Source organism: Pongo abelii, chromosome 12, assembly GCF_028885655.2.
Source record: "Pongo abelii isolate AG06213 chromosome 12, NHGRI_mPonAbe1-v2.0_pri, whole genome shotgun sequence".
Taxonomy (NCBI): domain Eukaryota; kingdom Metazoa; phylum Chordata; class Mammalia; order Primates; family Hominidae; genus Pongo; species Pongo abelii.
The window spans coordinates 44569575-44593622 of record NC_071997.2 but is presented as its reverse complement, the minus strand read 5'-3'; the positions used below and the strand labels follow the sequence as shown (position 1 = coordinate 44593622).

Sequence of the window (24048 nt, the reverse complement as noted above, 5' to 3'; positions counted from 1 at the left end):
GGTGGTGGCTGAGCATGCTCGCCTGATGCTTCCAGGATGCCCTGCTCCCCCAGCTCTTCCAGTCCCTGCCCTGATTACAGTGCTTTTCCTGTGAAGGCCAAGCAGCCCACAAGGCAACACCTGCCGGCCTGTGTGCCTGTATTTCCTACTATGGTACATGCTGGAAGTTGCCTAGGAATGACCACAAAGGGGCAGCTCAGTATAGTACCTCTGGGTCTAGCTGGCTCTGAAAACAGTTCCAACACAGTCTACACAAGGCAAACTGGAGTTAAATTTGGGAGGGTGGCATTCAAAGTCTCTTTCTAAATTCCTGGTTGCTGTCAGGTGCTTGTTCAGGGGGTGAGTGCATTTTATGCGTTGTATTTTTCTTAATCGAGCCCCAACTCAGGTTGTAGAAACTACATCTTAGCTGTGTCACTATTCCACTACTGCAACACTACTGCCAGTTTTCATAATTTTCAGACTTACTGAGTTTTAGATTACTGGCTATTTTAATGAAAACATGAGAAGAGATTCATCAGGTACATCTGCTGCTGTGCTAATAAGTAAAAGTCTGAAAAACTCACCTGCTCTGGGCTCATATACAGTTTGGTCCCTACTTGTCCTGTGTGTCTGGCATAAGCTGGCATTGGTGTCAGAACCGTCTGCTCTTCCTCATCCTGGTCCATTGCAGTCACTAACCCAAAGTCTCCAACTTTGACCACATCATCCATTGTAAAGAATATGTTGGATGGCTGGAAAGAATACAACAGACAAAAGTGCAGTGGGTGTGCATGGAGGCGAAAAAGTAAAGAGAATTATTTAAATGACTACAAAGAAAAAATACAACAAACTAGATATTTTCAAGCATATTTCTTTTTAAAATGGGCTAACAGGAAAATAGTGACAATTTTTCCATGCCAGACAAGTACTGCTAGTAAAGAAAAGGGAAGGGTAGCAAAGAGTGCTAGTATTTATTGAACATCTACTTAAACCCTTTGAGGTGCACATTCCCTAGGGATCATGGTACTTAATCCTCAATCTTATTATTCTATATATTCTTCCCAGGCAAGCATCTCTACACTTATGACTGAAAGCCTTAATAATTATAACTAATAATAACTAGTTCATAAATAGAACTTGCAATGTGCTAGGCACTGTGCAAAGCAGTTTACTACTACTAACTCATGTACTACAACCCCATTAGATGAGTACTAACCCCATTTTACAGACATAGAAAGTGAGGCCCAGAAGTTAAACAAATTGCCCAAGGTTACCCAGCTAGCAAGTGGTGAAGCATGTATTCAGACCTGAGCAGTCTGGCTCTGAGGAAAGGACCTTGTGATCCACTGCCACGTGCCCAGATTTCAGTCCAGTTCTTGCTCTATCGTAGCTAATTACTATTTGGTGAATGAATGAAACAGACTGATCTTTTGGTTTGCATCTGAGAGGGGGATATAGATTATCAGAAGGGATAAGAGCTCTTCACTACTACTCTATGCTGCCTCTCATAAAACCTCTATGTTCTCAAGGCTACATCTACTCCCAGATCTCTGCCCTGAGTTCTAAACTCATATGACACTGTTTATTGAGTACACCTAACCAGAGGTCTCAAGGGCTCCTTCAACCCAAGGTGCCCTACATGAAATACATCATCTTTCCCTCAGTCTACTCTACTCTGCGGGTAATATGACCACCATTCATAGCCCTTGAAGTAAGGAAAAGGAAGCCATTTAGCTCATGAAATTGAATTTCATCATGTTTCAAATACTACCAGAAAATAACATTGCATTCCCAAACTCTAAAATACCATTAAACAATTTTGACTTGGAAGCATGAAGTTATTGTGTATAAGATCTATGGTAATAATCTGCAGCTCTCCAATAAATAACTTTGTACCAGAGGCAATAATAGACTATCCTGCATTAAATGTCATCTTTCTTCCCAACTCCCAACATCTGATGGCAGCTGTTATTTACTGAACCCTATAATAGACAAGCTTTTTGGCTCTCCAGTATCTAACTCCCTGTGCTTCCACCAGAAGTATCTTGAATTTACTTTGGGAACTTCCTTCTTGCTGACTGTGCAGCAAAACCCCATGGTTAGTGTGGAAGGCATCCATGCTCTACAAATTGCTTAGGCCAATCCACAGAATCCCATTGCCTGGCTAGGGATTGGGCTTGTTGGGGGATGGGTAGGTGTCCTTGGTTTAAGTAGAATAAAAACTTCTGATAAATACTGGGAAAAAGCAATACTTTTCTCTCCACCCTCTACCCCACCAACTCCAAAAGACTTAAATAGAAACAAGAAATGGGGAGGAGAGAAACCAGGTTCTGGCTAAATCACTTGATCTCAGCTAAAACTTTACCTGAATTCTCAACAGTTTAGCCACGTGGGCCAACAGATTTCCTTTTCTAGTTAAGCCAGTATAAACGCTTTTGAGTGCAAAGAAAATAAAATTCAAAATAAATGGTATGACCATCTAGAACATTCAGATATTGTACTGAGACTATAACAGGTAAAAGAAACAGATATGGTTCATACCCCATAGAAACCACAGAATAAATAATCCAGGTGTGATGAGAATAATGAAGAAGGACCAGGTTTCTGTCAGAACAGTGTATATCAAGAGGAACTGAGAAAAGCTCAGAGTGGAGAAAATAGAAGACTAGAAGTTAGTCTGAAGGGGCAGGAGCCAAAGTCCTGAAGACAAAAATGTGACCAAAATATAACAGGGGGAGAGGGCCTAGAAGGTTTAACATTGAGCTCAAAGATTTAGGTCAGAACGTAGCAAAATGTACAGCTTTTTCACCCAGGAACAAAAATCTTGGCTTTTTTTTTTTTTTTTTTTTTGGTTGGGGGGCACACTAGAAATCTTTAAAAGGAATTATCTTCTATTTAGAAAGGAATAAACCTTTCTGATTTCTAGAAAAACTAACAGGAATATTAACTTTCTTCTTGCAGTTTTTCTGGTGCATAGACAATTACAGAAAAATTTTTAGACAACATTGTAGCATTAAATGGATATTTACCAATATCTCATTTACATTATAAAATTAGCAGAAGAATATTCATTATTAGTGAAAACATGATTCACTGTCTTTCAAGTTGGCATTTGTGTGTACAGCAAGTGTTAAGTACAAGAAGAATGTGTATTTCAGCTAGTTGTTTCACACGTAGTGATAAGCGTTTACTATATTCAAACATAAATGCTAGTATTCTCTCAAATTAGGGGTGTGTGGTCTCCTGTAAACTGTCTTCTCCAATCCAACCAAATAATTCATCTCTGAACTTTTCATTCAGTGCAGAACAATTCTTGGCAATCAGTTTGGGCCCACGTCAAAAATCACTGAAGCATAATGATTTATATGACTAAATAACAATTATATTAAAAAATAAGAATTATTTCTAATTTCTATTCTTGTTACCCTAAAACTCTTAAAATATACCAAAGAATTTGAAAACCTACTGCTGATTTTAGAAGAAAATAACTTGTGTCCAAATAGCTACTTTTGTGCCTGAAACAAGTCTGTGGTTACATAAAACTGAAAAGATTTACAATAGATCCACATCTATCAAGACTCTAAGCTACTTTCATCAGAAAAGTATTTTATACATTCACTCCACATCTACTGGTGACGGCTAAGAGTATATGGAATGTGGGAAATTAGTGAAATAAAAGTTCCATGTATTTATTTTTAGAAACACTACTACGGAAATGTCATGTTTTAGTAAGACTCAAGTAATTTTGCATATTACTACAAAATTCACTACTGAATATTTTGAAAATAGAATCCAAGGTTTTAGAGCTATAAACAATCATCTGGTTAACTATTTGCTACCTTTCCCCATTCAGCTTCTTACCCCTTCCCCCAAAGTCTAAACAGTTCAGAAATAGAAGCAAAAGTATGGAGATGTGCCCCAATTCAAGCTGGCTAATGAAGGAACCCATGTCTCTCCTTCCATTTGGATCCCTTTCACCATGCTGCTTCAGAGCCCTGGAGGTACTGGTGTCAGGGTTACTCAAAACCATAGAAAAAAAACCGAAAACCAAAAACCAAAAAAAAAAAACAGGCCATATCTGCTCATGGTGGATTTTGCCTAAAGATTCTTTTTTCTTTTTTTCCCTCACCTGGACTACTGAGAATACCTTTTCCAGTAAAATGAACACAAACACATTACCGAAGACAATGAATGCATGGTTTGCCTAAAGCTTTCAGACATAAGACTTCTTATTCTTGCAGCAGGCCACTTCAAGGCTACTTTCTCAGACCTCTGCTCTCAGATGCTTTTACTCTCGCAAGTACTGCTCTGAATCACAAAACATCAGCTTGAAACCCGAAGGGTGATGCTCCACAAATACAGACCTTGAGGTCCCTGTGCATCAGTCCTTTACTGTGAAGAAACTCCACTGCCTCTGCGATCTGCAGGAAGATGTGCAGACACATGCTCCTCTCTCTCTCCTCTATGGTACATCGTCCATTCATCCAGTCTTTGAGGTTTTCTTTTCTGCACAGCTGCATTTGAATGTAAAGATACACCTTTGGTGAACTGGGCTGGAGTTTTTCTGTGGTGTTTTTAGTGAGATCTAAACTTAAAGTGGTTGGTCTCGGAGGAGAAATAGACAATGTAGCTTCAGAAGATTTGCTACTGGTGGGCTTGAAAGCAGTTAGTTTATTAGCACAATGGTTGCCAATATACAATCGATTAGTTTTCGGCTCTTCTTTACTGGAAGCATTATCACAGCCAGAATCTTCAAATACTATTGAAGAGGAGGTTCTCTCCCTTGACCTTACATAAGGAGAAGCTTCAGAAGGACGAAGTTCAAAGGAGTGCCCCTCATGATTGCCATCCATAGTACCATCTTCCACATCACAGTCTGTAAGGCAACTGTCCTGGAGGTTGTATGCTGCATCCACTGACTCACTGGTGTCCTCATGGTCCATTCCTGAGAATTCCAGTGGTGAGAACTGGCTCTCAGATGAACTTGTCTGGTCACAGGAAATCCCTACTGAAAAAGACCTGCTTCTTTGTGGTGAAGGAGCTATGATTTCAATATGTTCTTTTGTAGAGAAAGGATCCATTCTGCGTATTTTAACTGATGGTGCATCCATTGGGCTAGGAGAGCTGAGTGGCCAGTCTGTGCTAAAAGTGGGAGAAATACAAAGGGGTAAGAGTGAATATATATTGATTAAAGTACCTGAACTGCACCCTCTGTTTAAAAAGCTTCAACTATAATAAGGCCACTTACCAAATGACAAACAACAAAACATATAAACTAAATAAAAACATGCAATGTGAGATAGAGAACATCACATTCCATTCATTCCTTCTAAAAAACTTAATTTTAAAGCTTAATTTTATATATGAAGCAGTTACCTGGGACTGTCAGGGGCTGCTAGGGGCTGCCAGAGGCTGCCAGAGCAGCCAAAGCAGCCAAAGCCTTTTATGCAAAGTGAGGACAGGATTCCTTGGTGGCTGTGATTCTGAAGCCCTAATCTAAATTAGGGCAGCGCCTCACAAGGCCTTGAGATTCGGGGCCACTTCACTTGGACCTTCTATGGCTTAGTTATTGGTTGAGTCTATAATAAGCACCACTTTAACAAGGTACCTCATGTGGATCTAATGTTGCTTAGATACCTGTAGGTAGGAGTTTCACTCCAGTTGTTTGGTGGCACTCTATCTACACATGCTTCCTTTTTCTTCTCTAATAGTTTTTAAAGGGCCTTCCTTCCTATAGCACATACAGTTAATATGGGCAATATATTCAGTCTAAGTTTATGTATTTTTAACTGCAAATAGTTCAAAACTACTTAAAAAGGAGTTGTAAACTGTTAACTGCTAAGAGAAGAACTAAATAACAAACATTTTTTAAAAATGGAGACAGAAGCAGATACCTTATACTGAGAAAAGTCACTATAAATCCCTCAATCAATCACAATGTATAGAGTCCTATCAACTAATAATTTTTTAAAATGTAAGTTCTCTCTTATTTTTTCTAAGAGACAGGGTCTCACTATGTTGCTCAGGTTGGTCTTGAACTCCTGGGCTCAAGCCATCTTCCCACCTCGGCCTCTCAAAGTGCTGGGATTACAGGCATGAGCCACCCCTGTATGTTTTCAAAATCTACATCAAAATTTCACAAGTGGCTAGAGAACTTTTCAAAACATGAAATAAACAACAGAACTCTGCTGTTTCTTTTCTTTAAAAAAAAAACAAAACCCTGAAGTTATAAAACTGATATTGTAATCACACAAGGAAAAAAACTAGCTTAAGTGTATGTGTAACAAAGTTAGTTACCTTTCGTCTTTCAGCCAAATTTCATCCATCTTTTCTTGCCACTTCTCTGGTGGTGCTTCAAGCCAGGCATTGAAATACCTAACAATGCCTGGGTGTTCAAGCTTGGCTAAGGCTTTAACTTCTCGCATTACCTTTTCCCGAGCCAATTCCCTGAAAGAGAGAAAATATTTAAGGTGATGGATATTCCAGTTACCCTGATTTGATCTTTATAAATTATATGACTTATACCCCTAAAATATGTAGATGTCTTATATATCAATAAAAAAGGAAAATTAAAGAAATAAAATTAGCCTGAAAAACAGAGAAAGTAAGACAACACTGAAGGCTGTTGATATCTGAAGAAGTATTCATATCTAACAGTGAAAACAGAAAAATAATAAAATAGGATCTTTTCTTGAAACTAAAATTAGAAACAGATGAGTTAGCCTAGGTTATACTTCTTTTTTTTTTTTTGAGACAGGTCTCGCTCTGTCACCCAGGCTGGAGTGCAGTGGCACAATCTCGGCTGTCTGCAACCTCCGCCTCCCTGGTTCAAGTGATTCTCATGCCTCAGCCTCCTGAGTAGCTGGGATTACAGATGCGCACCACCACACCCAGCTAATTTTGTGTTTTTGGTAGAGACAGGGTTTCACCATGTTGGTCAGGCTGGTCTCGAACTCCTAACCTCAGGTGATCCACCTGCCTTGGCCTCCCAAAGTGCTGGGATTACAAGTGTGAGCCACCGTGCCCGGCCAGCCTAGGGTATACTTCCAAAAGGCCAGACAAGTCCTGTATTTTAAAAAATACAAGTATTTCAGTTTTGTTTGTTTGTTTTTCTCTTCTGGAAATAAATGCTACAAGCGCATCTACTGCACATACAAATAAAGTTTTAAAATCCCAACTTCTTTGCTTGGCATTTAAGGTGCTACAAGCCATCTTTTTTTTTTTTTTCTGAAACAGAGTCTAACTCTGTCACCCATGCTGGAGTACAGTGATGCGATCTCAGCTCACTGTAACCTCCACCTGCCTTTTAGTAGAGATGAGATTTTGTCATGTTGGTCAGGCTGGTCTCAAACTCCTGGCCTCAATTGATCCACCCGCCTAGGACTCCCAAAGTGCTGGGATTACAAGCATGAGCCACTGTACCTGGCCAACCTATCTTTTTCTTCCTCTCTTCCATCCTCCCCTATTCTTACCCTTTGTTCCATCTATTCCAGAACTCTCACCATTCTCCATACCACCTCCAAGTGCTTGTGACAGCCTTTGCTCAGGCCATTTCATGCACTTGGCCATCCCTCCCCACCTGTCTCCTACTGAGGGAAAGGCTACTCTTGAGCACCCAGAGCAAATGCCGCCATTTCTATGAAGCTTGACTTCCTTGACTGCCTTTTGGCCACATCCGCTCTTCTTCATGAGAAGCTATTAATATTTACTAAGATAAGGCAAAGGTCAAAATCTTTCTTGCTTTGTATTTACTTGAGTGTACATACAGAAGCACCAAAAAGGTACAGGCTTCTTGAGGGCAGAAATCTTGCTTAGTTTTTATCACTTATGTAGTGCCTGGCACATATGAATATTTAAGCTACTCAAAAGTTATTTACCAAAAGAAAAAAATTAGTTCCCTAGTACCCAAACCATCCAACTCCTGTACCTACCAGACAGGAATTTGAAAAAACTGTGACTACCAGATATGACGACAGCACAACAATTAGTGTGCATTTAATCAAGAATCAACAAGAGGCCAGGCACAGTGGCTCACGCCTGCAATCCCAGCACTTTGGGAGGGCAAGACGGGTGGATCATTTGAGGTCAGGAGTTTGAGACCAACCTGGCCAACATGGTGAAACACTGTCTCTACTAAAAATAGAAAAATTAGCCAGGTGTGGTGGTACATACCTGTAATCCCAGCACTTTGGGAGGCCAAAGCAGGTGCATCACCTGAGGTCAGGAGTTTGAGACCAGCCTGGCCAACACAGTGAAACCCCATCTCTACTAAAAATACAAAATTAGCTGGGTGTGGTGGTGCGTGTCTGTAATCCCAGCTACTCGGGAGGCTGAGGCATGAGAATCACTTGAACCAGGGAGGCGGAGGTTGCAGAGAGCTGAGATTGTGCCATTGCACTCCAGCCTGGGTGACAATGCGAGACCCTGTCTCAAAAAAAAAAAAAAGCAACAAGAGCCTTCTACATAGTAAGAATAAAAGGTATTGCTGGAACCCTATCATCTTAAGCATCATACTGTTCTGAGCCAGAAATCACACTTCTAGGAATCTATCCTAAGGAAATAGATACTGTCAAAACGTACATAAAAAGATGAATACTGCAAAGTTTTTTTTTTATAGTAAAGTTATTTCTAATTGTAACAAATTAGAAACCAAATTGTTTAACAGTAAGAAATGGTTAAACAAAATATGGCACGTGTATTAAATGGACTATTACCAAGCCATAAAATACTTTTAATATATTTTAGGATTCTAATAACATATTCTTAATAACATGAAAAATATAGAGGATATGATGAAGAAAGCAACAGACAAAACTGTACAGTACTGGCAACTGACTACCAGTTAGGTAAATATATCACCAGAAAACAAAATCAAAAGTAAATAGTCTAAAGTGTTAATAGTTATTACCGGGTAGAGACAATATAATTCAAATATTTTTGTTCTAGTACTTTTCCTTATTTACACAAAAATATAGAATATTTTAAAATGCTGCAATTTGTTGAAGTCTACAGTTATTATAAGCCACTAAACGAAAGTCCTGAGTTAATAATAAAAAACAAGGGCATATTTTAAAAGCAGATAGAAAGCAACCTATAGAGAAAACAACTTTGAGACAGCTGGTTAACTGGCAGCACTTAGAACCTAAGATTTGAAAGGTCTGAAACTGTTTTCTTTGGTGTTTACAGAGTACAGTAAGAAGGATATTTTACCTATGAGATTAGATCACACTGTGCTGATTTCAAGTTTATTGAAGGTAACACCCATTACCTATTGGGGAGACGGATCCTCTTGATAGCATAATTGCAGTCATCTACTTTGTTTTTAGCTTCAAAAACAACTCCAAAGCCACCACGTCCCAGGCATTGAATTGGCTCAAAATCAGTTAGATATCTTTAAAAAGAGGTAAAATTTATAAAGGTTTGCAATAGTTTTAAATTTTGTGGTAAGGTGAAAATCAGTTCAATCCTATGACACATAAAAATGTATAAACTCATAGAACTCATCTTAATAAATAGTATATTTTGAATTTGATTAACAGCATTTTTAGTCCTTTTGTTTGTATAAATGAAGCACATTCTTATGTTTCCTAGAAAATTAAAAATAAAAAAGATGTGTTTAATTGGGAATCACTTGTTAATCACTTGTTCTTACAGCTATTGCACTAGTGATGTGTGCTGTCCAATACTTCCTATCATCTACCAAAATATCATATTCCTAATTCTCATATCTTTTACATTCTGTGACATTTTGTACTCAATTACAGAAAATGTGTTTTATCTTAGCTAATTACCTGTAAATTTTATGGGAAAATTTTAATCAATCCTATTATACCTAGGTACTATTTTAGCCATAAACCTTCCTAGGAACCAAAGCTGACATGGGTTGGGTTGCCCCGCGAGTCAGTGTACTTACCACTGGAGGTACCAAGTCAGACAGAAGCCAACTCACCATCTGTCACTCACAGGGGCCTCCACTAAGCAGCCTGTTTCTCCCTTTAGTGCTAACTTCACTGACCTGCACTGTATAATCCAGTCAATTTGCACCATGCTGTCTCTCAATTCAAGGTTTTGCTTCTGCTGTCTGCTCCACTGGGATGGCCTTCCTCTTTGCACTTAATGAACCCTATTCTTCTTTCATTCTGCTCATCTCACCACCTCTGTAAGGCTTTCTTGGAACCCTGTCTCGACATTCCTGTAACACTCTGCACATAATACTTTGAAGCATTTAATCTTAATTTTTTGCAATTATTTGTAAGCAGCTCCCTTCTCCCACCGCCACTGTATTATGGGGGCCATGAATGCAGAAAATCATTCTTGTTTCTCTTTGTATTTCCAATGGGTGGGCACTACCTGACAAACCGAAAGTCTAACAAATGTCTGTTGAATAAATGCATGAATTAATGAATAAATTAGATGATGTCTGATATCCCTTATAAGGGTAAGTTTATGACTTACATACTCATTATTTACTTTATGACTTACTTTATGACTTATATACTCATTAATTTAGTAGTTGCCTCAGCTGGTTAAAGCATGGAGTTAAGGAGAAGCAACAGATTTCAACGTTCCATGGGCCAATTCCTTTCATAGAAAATGAAGAGTAATAATCTGTATTCCTAAAAATAGCCAGTCAAGGTACCTCAGTACAAATCAGTCTCCCCAAATGCAAAAGACCGCAAAGTTCATATCCTATTCCTGGAGGGCCAGCTGAATTATCTTCCCATATTAAGGAAAACACCTATATAAAAATGGATTATCTTCTAAAAAGAGTAACATCTTATATGTGATTACAGACCCTAGAAATATAAGTATCATCTTGCCTAAGTTGTCAGCTGATAAATGACAGAGCTGAGATTTGAACTCATGACTGAATGCAGAGTTCATGTTCTTAACAGTGCCTAGGACATCACCGCCACTAAAAAACATTAGGTATTATTATAGAACTCCTGTATTAAAAAAAAAAAGACCCAAGAGCTGCATTCTTCATATTGAATAAAGTTAAAGAAAAACTGACTTAAGTCTAATTCAATTTTGAGTATATTATTCTAATTTTCTTGACAACAGCCTGACAAATACATCTTTATTCATGATACCGCATTTATTCTACTCCCCAAACCTCATCTCTACTTGCCGACCTCTCACAATTTAAAATTCAATTCAAATATGACTTCATTTATGATGTCCTCCTAGATCATCAAAAACAGATTTAGTGATCTGGTTCATGGCTTTCTTCTTATATGCTTGTTTTACCCAGTAGTATCTTTCCCATAGACTTTAAGCTTCTCCAGGATACGAGCAGTCTTTCTATTTCTCCCAAAGCCTGAAATATTGTCCTGCACACAGCTGTTCAGAATAAATGTTTAATGAACAATGAATGACTTCAGTAGTAGGCTACCTCGTGGGAGTTGTTGGATCCTTTATTCTTTCTCTCACTGCCTGCTGGTGTTGACAGTCACTGATATATTAGTATTTTTATTAGCAAGGGTATTAAAGTAGCCTTTAGCATTTGTTAATCACCTAGTAAATTTTGCTTTGTTTATGAAATTGACTGTTTTTACGTGTTCCCCACCATCCTGAAGCAGCTGGTTTTGATAGAAAGGTAGAATGGCCTTTTAAGACTCCATTACACTGCCAGGTAGGTACCTTGCAGGGCTGGGCCAGGGTTCTCCAGAAAGCTCGATATGCTCTGAATCAGTGTCTAATATATTATAGCATGGTTTCTCCCATAGCCAATATTTACAGGTCCAGGGATCAAGGGATGGAAATGGGAGTGGCATCACCCACCATTACCACCTAGTGATCCACTGGCAACACTTGCTTCCTGTTCCTGTGACCTTATGTTCGGCAGGCCTAGAGGTCTTTGTCTAAGAGAGAGGAACACTTCCACCAGGAGATACAACAGCAACTTTGAACTCCTCATGTCTTTCAGTCAACAAAGAAGACAGCTACTGTGCTGGCTGGGTGACTAATCCTGACTACTAAGGGGAAATTGGATTGCTGTTTCACAGTGGAGGTATAAGAAAGAGTAGGTCTGAAATACACGAGATCCCTTAGGGATCTCTTTGTATAATCATGCCTTGTGATTAACGTCAATGGAAAACTACAACAATCCAATCCATGCAGAACTACCAATCTCCCAGACCCTTCAGGACTGTGGATTTGGGTCACTCTACCAGATAAAGAATTACAACTGGCTGAGGTGTTCTCCAATGGGAAAGGGAATATGGGATGGATAGAGGAAGAAGGTACTTATAACTACCAGCTGTGACCACATGACCAGTGTCAAAAATGAGAACTGTAATTGTCACAAGTATTTCCTTAAGTTGTTGTGAATATGCTTGTGCATCTATATCTATCCAGAAGTAGATATATAAAGATATATGCCTATGTATAAGGTATATACGCACATCTTGTCATTTCTGTTTCCTTGGAGGGCCCTAATATACATATTTATCTATTATTTTCAATCTTTTCTGCCATAAAATCATTACCCTATATATTAAGCAGTATAGTTCCACATCTTTTCCTTGTCCCCATATCACTAAAGTGATAAGAAGTATGCTATCAAGACAAAGAGAAAAGTAGGTATAATCCATGTAATATGAAAAATAAACCATAACACCATTTCCAGTTATCACAATGCATCAAAGGTGACATTTTATACTTGAGAGATTGCTAATAGCTTCTCTACTTTTATTTAAACTGCTTACTTTTAGCTAATCCATCTCCCCCTTCTGCTTTTAAAAACTATCTGTTCTATTAGTGTTTTTTCCCCTATATTTCTACTTCCTATTACAGATAGAACAATAATGAAAATAAATGAGGATTCAGAAACATGTGGAGAGTCATTATCACACTCTTATAAACATAATTATTATCTGGTACTATAAATGCTAATCCTAGTACATAGTAGACCCTAAATAACTAAATTACTTGAATAAGAACTTAATTTGGTAGCTGAAATTCTAAATTCCTATAACACTCTATTTTTATCTTTCTTAGGGTATATACCACTTTTAATACATTTAAGTTACTTGAATTTATTTATTTATTGAGGGTTAAGTCTGTTTTATTTTTCTAGATATTCACACATTAAAAAAAAGTTAAACAAGATCTTAGGTCATTTCTTCTTTGATTCAAATGGTTGTATTTTACAAGATTCTTACCGTGATATATATCCAGAGTTTTTTATGTCATTCCAGCTACTGTCATTGGCTTCACCACTTACAGAATCATATTTATTTTCAGTTTGACACTGAGTTTCTGACTCCTTCCTTTGCTGATAAGGTGAAAAACAAAATCACTACCAGTACAAAGCTGAACTGAAGTTAGCTAACAATTTTAGGTTATAAAATAAACAACACTGAAAAATACATAAGTAGCATCAAGAAAAAAGCATTATGAAAACAAAATGCAGCATTTTGCTATATTATAAAAGAAAAAAAGTTTATCTTCCCATTGCTATCCCTCCAGTCTTTGAGGGCATTTTGTTTCTTTATAATGTGGGTATGTCATATGTACAGCATGATACGTAACTAGATAGAAAGACAATGCACACATGTAAGCATAAACACAAACTCCTGGGCAAGACTAGAGTAATTTCTTTTGACAAAATGAGGTAGGATAAAAAAGCAAACAAACAAAAAACCTAGTAACAATAACAACAACAAAAAGACTAGAGAGATTTCCTTCCTAACCAATTTCATAGATTGCATTAAAATGCTTTTAATAACAGGAAATTAAATTAGGCAATGCCTCTTTACCAGCATCTCCTAAAAGATGTTTTAGAGGATGTTAATAATTATCATGGTCAAATCGGGGCACTGTGGATCACCTGTTTAGTCACTGATTCTTTCAACAAATCTTTACTGAGCTCCAATTATGTGCCAAGCACTGTGTAAGGGGCTGAGGAGATGGTGGTAAACAGTGTAGACTGGTCCTTGTCCTTAAGAATGTACAGTCTAGGCCAGGCATGGTGGCTTATGTCTGTAATCCCAACACTTTGGAAAGCTGAGGTGGGCAGATCACTTGAGGCCAGGAGTTCCAGACCAGCCTGACCAACATAATGAAACCCCATCTCTACAAAAAATACAAAAATTAGCTGGGTGTGGTGGTATATGCCAATAGTCCCAGCTACTCGGGAGGCTGAAGAACAAGAATTGCTTGAACCCAGGAGGTGGGAGGTTGCAGTGAGCTGAGATTGCACCACTGCATTCCAGCTTGGGTGACAGAGTGAGACGAGTGAGACCCTGTCTCTAAAAAAAAAAAAAAAAAAGAATGTACAGTCTAGAGGTAGAGACAGAAATTAGGAATTACCTATTAAATATTTTAGTAAATACTCTAGTAAGGGGAGTACAGAGTGTAGACATAGGCAGGAAATCTAACTCAGAAATAAGAGGTTAAAGAAGACTTCCCAGGGGACGTGTCAACTAATTTCAAACTAAAAGATATTACCCAGGAGTTAATTATTTGAGAGGGAAGGGAGAGGAGGTAGGGAACAAGATTCCAAGGCGAGGTTAGAGGGATGAGCACCACCAGGCTAAGCGAGAGCACGGTCTACAGGAAGGACTGAAAGCAGCTCAGCCTAGTGGCTGAGCATGGTGGAGGGGAGGAAGGGATTAGGGTACCGGTGAGGGATGGGTCATGTGCAGGCAGGGTACGAATCATTCAGAACCTTGCATGTTCTAAGAAGGTTGGACTTGAGCCTAACAATGGGGAGGAGGGTCAGGTATTAGAGGTTTTTAAGCCCAGAAATGCAGCTAGAGTTAGGGTGTGGAGAATGGACTGGAGATAGCCTGAGGACTAGGGGCACAGAGGCCAGTTAGAAGTTATTTCAGGGATTCAGGAGAGGTGTGATGATGGTATTTGTGCTGGGGAAATGAAAACTGACACATAGAGAAGAAGAAAAATGTGAAGATATCTAGGAGGAAGGATTTGACAGAACTTGGTGACTGATAAGGGAGAGCAAAATGATTCATGGCTTTGGTGACTGCATATGGCAGTACATTTCTTTGAGAGAGAAAAATGCTAAAACAGGCTGGGGAGGGGAATGGGAGTGGAAATGAGGACAGTCTGAGATATGGCTCATTTGAAGTACCTGTGTAGCACTTGCTAGATAGCTGTTCCAGAGAAACAGATTTGGGAACCATTAGTATATAAGAAGATTGGAGCTGGGAAAGTAGGGAAGACCATCCAAGGAGAGTTTGTGGGATGAACAGTGAAAAGAGGGAGCCCTGAGGAATACCAACAATACTGAGAGGATGAGAGAGATCAGGTCCTGAAGCATCCACATCACACCCAAGGAGACCAGAAGAGCATGGTGTCAAGGAAGTCAGGCAAAAAAGGTCAAAGGGAGATGTTCAACAGTGTCAATTACAAAGAGGTTCAGTTAGAGAAGGACTGAAAAATGTCCATTACATTTAACACAAGGAAGATCACTGAGAACTTTGGCAAGAGTAGCTTCGGTGGAGCAGTAGGGATGGAAGCCAGACTGCAGTGGGTTGAGAGGCAAATGGGAGGTGGGGAAGTGGAAACCAGACAGTAAGCAACCATGATTCTTACCCTGTGAGGATGAGGATGGAAAAGCCTGCGCACAATAAAAGTTGTTGCTATGATGCAAAACAAAATTGTTGCAACTATTTCTTTCCACCAGTGTAAGAGAAGAACAGGATCCTTTTTGCGGATATTCTTGTTGTAATTTGGGTTGTCGAGGAATCTGACTGTAATCTGTGTGCTTCGTTTGTTCCTTTCCCTCTTGTAGTATGGTAGATAATAACCATTATCTTCAAATAGAAACATTAAAATGGTTTTTTTTAAAGGTAATTGAAAATAGGCCCATCTTTAACTATTAAAACTTATCTATTTTCCTGACTTATCACACTAATTCCTTTTAAGTTTTGTCTCTCCTCTTTAACATATTTTAAACATCTTAATTTGTCTCATTTTTCTCCCGTAAATATAGACATTTTCCTTTATCCTATAAGCACATTAAATTTTCTTTAAGTAATAAGACTAGAAAAAAATCTTAAAGGCTACTACATTCATAACCTCATTAATAATTCAATTCTTTAAATATAAGAATTAATACTCAATCTTCCTTCGGGGTATTTTTAGCTTTCCTTTTGCTTGGTTATCAATAAAATACCAAATTTTACCACCAATCATTCTTCACAAAATGAAAGGAAAACATCCATGCTGTTTGGTTCAGTTTAGGCTGTCAAAATGAGTTTGTCCCAGAAAAATAGCCTGTCTTTTTTTGTCTTCTATTTTGTACTATGTGGTCAGATTACACAATTCTCTTTTATCTTGCCTTTTTTTTTTTTTTTTTTTTTGAGACAGGGTGTTGCTCTGTTGCCCAGGCTGGAGTGCAGTGATCTTGCCTCACAGCAACCTCTGTCTCCTGGACTCAGGTGATCACCTGCCTCAGCCTCCTGAGTAGCTAGGACTACAGATGTGTACCACAATGCCTGGCTAATTTTTGTATTTTTAGTAGAGACGGGGTTTCACCATGTTGGCCAGGCTGGTCTTGAACTCCTGACCTCAAGTGATCCGCCCGCCTCGGCCTCCCAAAGTGCTAGGATTACAGGCATGAGCCACCACGCCCAGCCTACCTTGTCTTTTGATCAATATCAAGATAAAGGGGCCGGGCGCGGTGGCTCACGCCTGTAATCCAGGCACTTTGGGAGGCCGAGGCGGGTGGATCACGAGGTCAAGAGTTCGAGAACAGCCTGGCCAATATGGTGAAACCCCGTCTCTACTAAAAATACAAAAATTAGCTGGGCGTGGTGGTGTGCATCTGTAGTCCCAGCTACTCAGGTGGCTAAGGCAGAAGAATCTCTTGAACCCAGGAGGTAGAGGTTGTAGTGAGCCGAGATTGTGCCACTGCACTCCAGCCTGGGTGACAGAGCAAGACTCCATCTCAAAAAAAAAAAAAAAAAAAAAAAAAAGGCTGCTGTTTCTAGTTCAGAGCCATTTTTTTTTAAAATCAATTTAACTTATATAATAATTTTACAGTGCTAACATCTAGGGTAACTGATGAGGAGTCTATATGTTTACCTGATACAGATTTGAGGACTTCTTAATTACACAACTGTTTAAAAGGCTTTCATATCTGAATATATCCTAACTTCAAAAAACTGCTGCTTACTAAATAGAAAATGTATTTCATGCCAAATTTCACCTATTCTTGACTTTTGCACTAATTTCTCTTGTCTGAGTAAGAAGTAAAATAACCTCATTGTGCATCATTTTCATGTAGTTTTATGAAAAACACATTTTCTTCATTATACAGGCAACTATACAGCCTACATAATATAGGCTGATAAATAAGAGCTAATAACAAGAACCAATGTTTACTGACACTATGTGCCACGTATGATGTTAACTGAGACTTTGCATGCATTATCTCATTTAGGCCTCACAACAACTCAATACATAGATATTAGGATTATTATTCTAATTTTATAGATAAAGAAATTGAGACACAGGGGAGTTAGATGTGCCCAACCTAGCATGTGGCAAAAATGGATCTGAACCCTGGCAACCTAACTTTGGAGCTTGTATGCTTAGTAATCATTCATGAAATTGTCTCCCAAGATGTTTTATTGTCTATACTCTAATTGACTTTTCTTCATTTGAATTCTATTAATTAATTTCAAATTAAAAAATAAAATAAATAAAACTTAGTATTTTCACTTACCATATGGATACTGCAAGATTGAAAGTGCACCATTACTATATTCTTCATGAGAAAACTTATCATTACTGAGACATTTGTCAAATTCATCAGATCCTACCAAGACAGGAGTTCTGGAAGGAGAATCTAAAAGAAAATTATTATTTTCTTAATAATATTTCTTAAGTCTTAACTGTTATGACTTGAATAAAAATGCACATGCTTAATTGAATAAACTGATATTCAACCATAATTCATTCAAACATATAAGTTAAACAAATGGCCCAGGGCTCTTGCCTTTGAAAAACACACAGTTTTACAGAGAATCTGAGTCGTTGAAACAAACAATTAAAATATGACATGACATATGTAGTAAAAAACACGTACAAGGTATAGAAAGATAATGAAAGAAGTAGGTGCACAGTATTTGATTTCTATTCATTCATGTCTCAAAGAATATGATGTGCTAACCAGATAACTTTTGCCTAAATAGTCTTAATATAAATATGTTAAGAGCTAAATGTTACTTTGGCATGGTCAGCGAATGATTAAGAGTTTTTCTAAGTTGTACAGAGAAATATTTGATTAACATTTTTATAGAAGCAACTGCTGCTTCCAAGAAATAATGCTGTAAATGAAAATAAAAATTCATTATTAACATCTGAAATACCATCATGGTTTATCAATAAAATATAAAGTATATAACAGTTCTTATCTCTGCAGTATTCAAAACTAGGGCAAAGACAGTCAGGATTAGGTCTCTGAACACTAACAGTATTTAGAAAAGTTTACAAATTCACTTACGAATTAAGGGTTTCCATTTGATTGTTGGCAAAGGAATAATTGCGTTTTCATTATTGACAGATTCCAAAGCCTTGGGACTTGAAGGAAACTTTTCTGAAATTCTGACTGATGACTGCAGATACAGCTGGCCTCTATACATTCCTGAATCAACCAGAACATTGTCGATTATGCATTGATTTTTTTAAAAAGGTTTTTTAATTAAATAAAATTACATTAATTCCAGTTATTTCTACATATATCACAAAACTCTTGTCAAAGAAGAAACATGCTTGAAGCACTCAAAGATAAACTCAATGGTTATTCAACAAAAACAGGGAGGGAAAGTTACACAAAAGGTCCATATGATATTTCTCACTGAATAATAGCATATTTTCAGTAATACAGGAAAACTGTTCCAGTAGAAAAATTCAAAGATAGGAAGTCACTGTACTCTCACAAAACAAATAGCTTAGACTAAGTAACTTTCTCAAGAAAGTTTACCTAAACACCTATAATTCTAGAAATATTGCTAACAATTCAGTTAAATACTATCATAACACAAATGACATGTTATTCCTTCAAATTCTTGCTTTTCATTCAAACTGACAGATGGATGGCACATTGTCAGAGCTTATAGAATTTTATGAGTATTTGATGATCCAGACTAGTTCAAATAATTAGATCCAAGAGTTTTTAAAATTTATAATACTAAAGGCTTTCAGTTGCCCAGAAGCACACCAGAATTTTATTTTTTAGATCAGTTGTACAGATGCACTGATAAAAAAGAAATAATCTAATCTTAAAGAGGGGAGGGGCACAAACTAATATGGATGCAAATACAAATATAGAAAATTATAGACTTTGAGGATATATACCTAACTATATATTTTATATGTAATACATATATGTAATTACATATAAATAATTATATATATATAAACAGAGTGTTGTCCTGTCACCCAGGCAGGAGTGCAGTGACATGATTATAGTTTGGGGTAGCCTCTAACTCCTGGGGTCAAGCGATCCTCCCATCTCAGCCTTTGGAGTAGCTAGGATTACAGGTGCATGCCACCATTCTTGGCTAATGAGTAATTTGAAATCATGTTATATAATAAGAATATTTCTAAGCCTTTCTAATATAGATCTCAGAGAAAAAGAATATGCGACAGTAATTAAAAATTTCAGAATCAGGCTGCGCATGGTGGCTCACGCCTGTAATCCCAGCACTTTGGGAAGCCGAGGTGGGTGGATCACCTGAGGTCAGGCGCACTATATTCTGGCCAATGTGGTGAAATCCCATCTCTACTAAAAATACAAAAATTAGCTGGGCATGGTGGCAGGTGCCTGTAATCCCAGCTACTCAGGAGGCTGAGGCAGGAGAATCGCTTGAACCCAGGAGGCGGAGGTTGCAGTGAGCAGAGATCATGCCATCGCACCCTAGCCTGGGCAACAAGAGTGAAACTCCATCTCCAACAACAACAACAAAAAAATTTTCAGAATTGGACAAATGGAAAAGTAGCAGGAATGGAAATCAAAGTATAAATCTCAAGGGCAACCTAAATCAGAGATGATATTAGGATTTAAAACTACTACAGGCACTCCTGAAGTAGGAAGGAACAATGTAAGAAGACAATCTAGATATCAATGTGTACTATCATTAGATAAGATACATTTACTCACCCAAGTAAACACTGTTTTCTGTGGCTCCTCTGGCAGCTTCTACAATGTCTTCTTCATCTTCTAAAACATCATCATTAGATGTATAACTTGTATCATCAAAAAGACTGATGGGAATGACTTTCCCATCCTTAAGTAACCAGGCAGATGCAATTGGAGTACAAAACTAAACAAAAATGGAAAAAAGGTCTTAAATAATTCAAGCAGTAATATGGTTCCAACCCATAAAATACCATTTAAAATCACAAATTTCTAAAAGCACAGAGAACAAGCTGAGAGCCCCAAGTAGTAGTAATTTCGTTCCACCCAATCAATAAGTTTGGTCAGACTGGGAGAGGAAGAACCGTATTTATAAATCCTCAGTGGTGTTAGGTACCTGGTACTCCCATTCCAGATGTCCTCCCTTCTTACTGAATGCCATAACTTTCCAGTCAGCAACCGAAACCTTTATCACTATGTCCATTATGGCAGCTTCCTGTTCTTCCACATCTGAAATAATTTTAGACTCTTCTGTGTTCTCATTGGGCTTAAAGGTGCTTTCAATAAATCCGGCTCTCGTTTCCATGTCTGGAATATACCGAAGTTCAAAGTGGCCAACACTGAAATTCCACCTTAAATTTACAAAGGTGTGTTTTAGAAATTTACATTTAAAGAAAGGGACAAAATAATATAGAACTCTTCTAGATTGAAGAAGCAAATGGTAAAATTATGTGATGAGAAAACGAAGAACTCAACATAACCTTCTGGAAAAGAGTGCTCTACTGATTTGTGCCACAAGAGGGCCCACAAGAACTTTGTCCTGACCCTTCAGACAATGGTTTTGAGGGTTGTGGACTGACTGATGTGTCCCTTACAACAGCTAAGGGACAGATTTTCTCTCAAAAATCTACAAATGTTTGTACTTCTACATCAGAGTGATTTTCCCCGAACACATCAATGTCACCTTAAAATGATGTAGCACACAGTCTGCCTTACCTCTTAATTAAAGGCAGGATACATTTCATTTAAGTGCAGCAAAATTAATATGCCCTAACAAACCAGTGTAAAAGTCAAGATGAATGCACCAGTCTTAAATTCATAATAAAACATGGCCTCAAAAAGGCAATGTGATCCAGGATACCTCAGCCTCAATCTTGGATGTCCACTGCACAAGATGTGGCAAGTCATTTACCCTTTCCTAAGTAAGTTTCAGCAGTCTTATCCATAAAGTGGCAGTAATAATGTTTCCTCTATAATTAGTAAATAGAAAAATCACTCAACTACTGAGAGTATTGTGTCTTTTCACTCAGATATAAAATGGCATAGTTAAGAATTCTGACATTTATGGAAATAATTATATTTTAAAGAATCATGGATCTTAGAAACCCAGATCCTTCCTATTCTGGTAACTCAAAATTCTGTTAAGTTGGACATCTGCTGCTATGGTGGCTGAGCTCCCAGTAAGCACTCAAACACTTAAAAAAACAAAATCCAGTCAGGATAAAGAAGGTCAAGTTGTCTGTAAATGCAAAGCCCTATTCATAGTCCAAACTAGAAAGAATAAATGCATTCTTAACTGAGTTTGAGAAAACAGTTTTCAGGAAAGGAAACTGAATTACACTGCATCAGATCAGACAAAACCCGAAAGTCTGGTTCATTTTCAAAAGATAAAGATGGAATCTAAAGTTATTTTTACTACACAGGCAATTTAAAACTTAAATATTAGGTTTAAAAAAAAAAACAAGCATTTGATGTAGAATCAGCATATCTAATCTAGGTATCACATTTTTTAATCACATATTTAAATATAAAAATTACATAAGGGGTTCATTATTTAAAGAAGGAAACAGAAAGGTATTAGGCTAAATAAATGTTTTAATACTTCAAGAAAATTGAGTAAAATGATTATTATTTTAAAATTGAGATAAACTATGAAACTACCTACTAGACATAATTAGAGAGTCAAATAGGTTCAAGCTCAAAGAAACACATCAATTTTGTCTTAACATCTTTCTGTATTCAAAGAACTTTGAATGATGAGATTGCTATAAAAAATATCATTAGGCCAGGCGCCGTGGCTCATGCCTGTAATCCCAGCACTTTGGGAGTCTGAGGTGGGTGGATCACCTGAGGTTGGGAGTTCGAGACCAGCCTGACCAACGTGGAGAAACCCCAACTCTCCTAAAAATACAAAATTAGCCGGGCATGGTGGTGCATGCCTGTCATCCCAGCTACTTAGGAGGCTGAGGCAGGGGAATCGCTTGAACCCGGGAGGTGGCTGTTGTGGTGAGCTAAGATCATGCCATTGCACTCCAGCCTGGGCAACAAGAGTGAAACTCGGTCTCAAAAAAAAAAAAAAAAATCATTAACCTGAGACTAAACTAATAAATAGTCATCATATGAGAACCCCTGTGGTTATCATATCCTGAAGCATATGGTGAGAAGTTCAGTTCAGAATTTGTTAATAACCATGAAACCACTTTTATTTTAGGACCCACATTGGATCACCTGATGTCGGGAGTTTGACACCAGCCTGGCCAATATGGTGAAACCCCGTCTCTACTAAAAATACAAAAATTAGTTGGGTGTGGTGGCACGTGCCTGTAATCCCAGGTACTCGGGAGGCAGAGGCAGGAGAATTGCTTGAACCCAGGAGGCAGAGGTTGCAGTGAGCCAATATCGCGCCACTGTACTCAAGCCTGGGTGACGGAGCAAGACTCCGTATCAAAAAAATATATATATATATGCTTTTAAGGCAACAAAATAGTCAAAATCTCCACAAACAGAAATCTGATAAATTTTGGTATTAGGTGTATTTCTAAATAATACCAACAGCAACACTATCTGAATACACACTTCTCATTGCCACTGCGAGGTCCGACAGCTCTAACAGTTTTTTGGGTACGCTGTAGAAGCAGGATGTCTTCCTCTTGTTCCATTTCATCACTATCCCATTGGCGACAACCCAGAGCTGAACAGATATACCTCACCTGAAAAGACAAAATTAGATACAAAATTAGTAAAAGGAGACAACTCATAAGAGATCAGAGATATTAAAGGAATCTGTAATTTTTAAAAAGTGAAAGGAAACTAAGGAAATGTGTATGAAGTACTCAAGTAATAAGAAGCATCAGTTAGCTTACTAACTCCTAAAATGAGTTATTTAGAACAATGACAGTACCAATGAATATTTATTTCAGGGAATGATTTTAAGGATTTACATAATTTTAGCTTTACTTTGGAGATTTCCATGGAATATACAAGAAGAAATGGATAGCTACTTGTGATAGCTTTTCTACAATATCATTAATAAAATTTCAGGTGAGTTAAAAAAAATCAACCTTAGAGTTTCTGTATAACAAAAGTGTTTGGTTTTTAAACATTTGAAACTTTTCTGAGAGCTTTTTGTATTCAAAAGTAACTGCCTCAAATTTTCCCTAAAAGAAAAAAGGAAGACTTAATATGATCCAAACTAAAATCCTCACGAAAAGAAGCATACCTTCTACAGTACCAGAATTATGTAGCAGCACATCAAATCAGAAAACCAGATGATCAGGTTCAATCCTGTTGTTTACAGATGAGACTACCGAAGTAAACAGAGATTGAAGTGCTTTGCTCAAAAAACGGCCAGATAGGATGGCATGGCCTCCTCAATACAATGCAGATGCAGGTGGGTGGAGAAGGCAGAAAAGCATCTGCAAGAGCAAGAAAGTGCTATGGGCCTAACACTTAGATAAGGAATTGTTAAAGTTGAAAAATTCAAGAGTAAAAAGACCATGTTTCTATTCTTCCTTATTTTAGTCCAAGTCTGTATATAAACCGTTTACACGTCAAAGTGTTAAAGGTTTACAAAGATTTTTATTTTTTACCTTATTAGAAAGGATGCTTTTATTTATTTATTTTTATTTCATTATTTTTTTTGAGACAGAGTCTCGCTCTGTCGCCCAGGCTGG

The 24048-nt window shown here is 37.8% G+C and overlaps 1 protein-coding gene across 4 annotated transcripts in view; it reads right to left on the bottom strand.

The window, feature by feature from the left end:
• Positions 1-24048, bottom strand: part of EIF2AK3 (eukaryotic translation initiation factor 2 alpha kinase 3) — a 136191-nt gene that overhangs the window by 13591 nt on the left and 98552 nt on the right. For all 4 annotated transcript variants that reach the window (XM_063713568.1, XM_054547947.2, XM_002811805.5 and 1 more), the window contains 11 exons: positions 22952-23085; positions 20493-20727; positions 20120-20282; positions 18461-18601; positions 17681-17803; positions 15544-15764; positions 13149-13261; positions 9251-9373; positions 6280-6429; positions 4347-5124; positions 567-734 (listed from right to left, as the gene is read on the bottom strand). In XM_063713568.1, the coding sequence (XP_063569638.1) occupies positions 567-734; positions 4347-5124; positions 6280-6429; positions 9251-9373; positions 13149-13261; positions 15544-15764; positions 17681-17803; positions 18461-18601; positions 20120-20282; positions 20493-20727; positions 22952-23085 (2349 nt within the window). The remainder of the gene's footprint in view (positions 1-566; positions 735-4346; positions 5125-6279; positions 6430-9250; positions 9374-13148; positions 13262-15543; positions 15765-17680; positions 17804-18460; positions 18602-20119; positions 20283-20492; positions 20728-22951; positions 23086-24048) is intronic.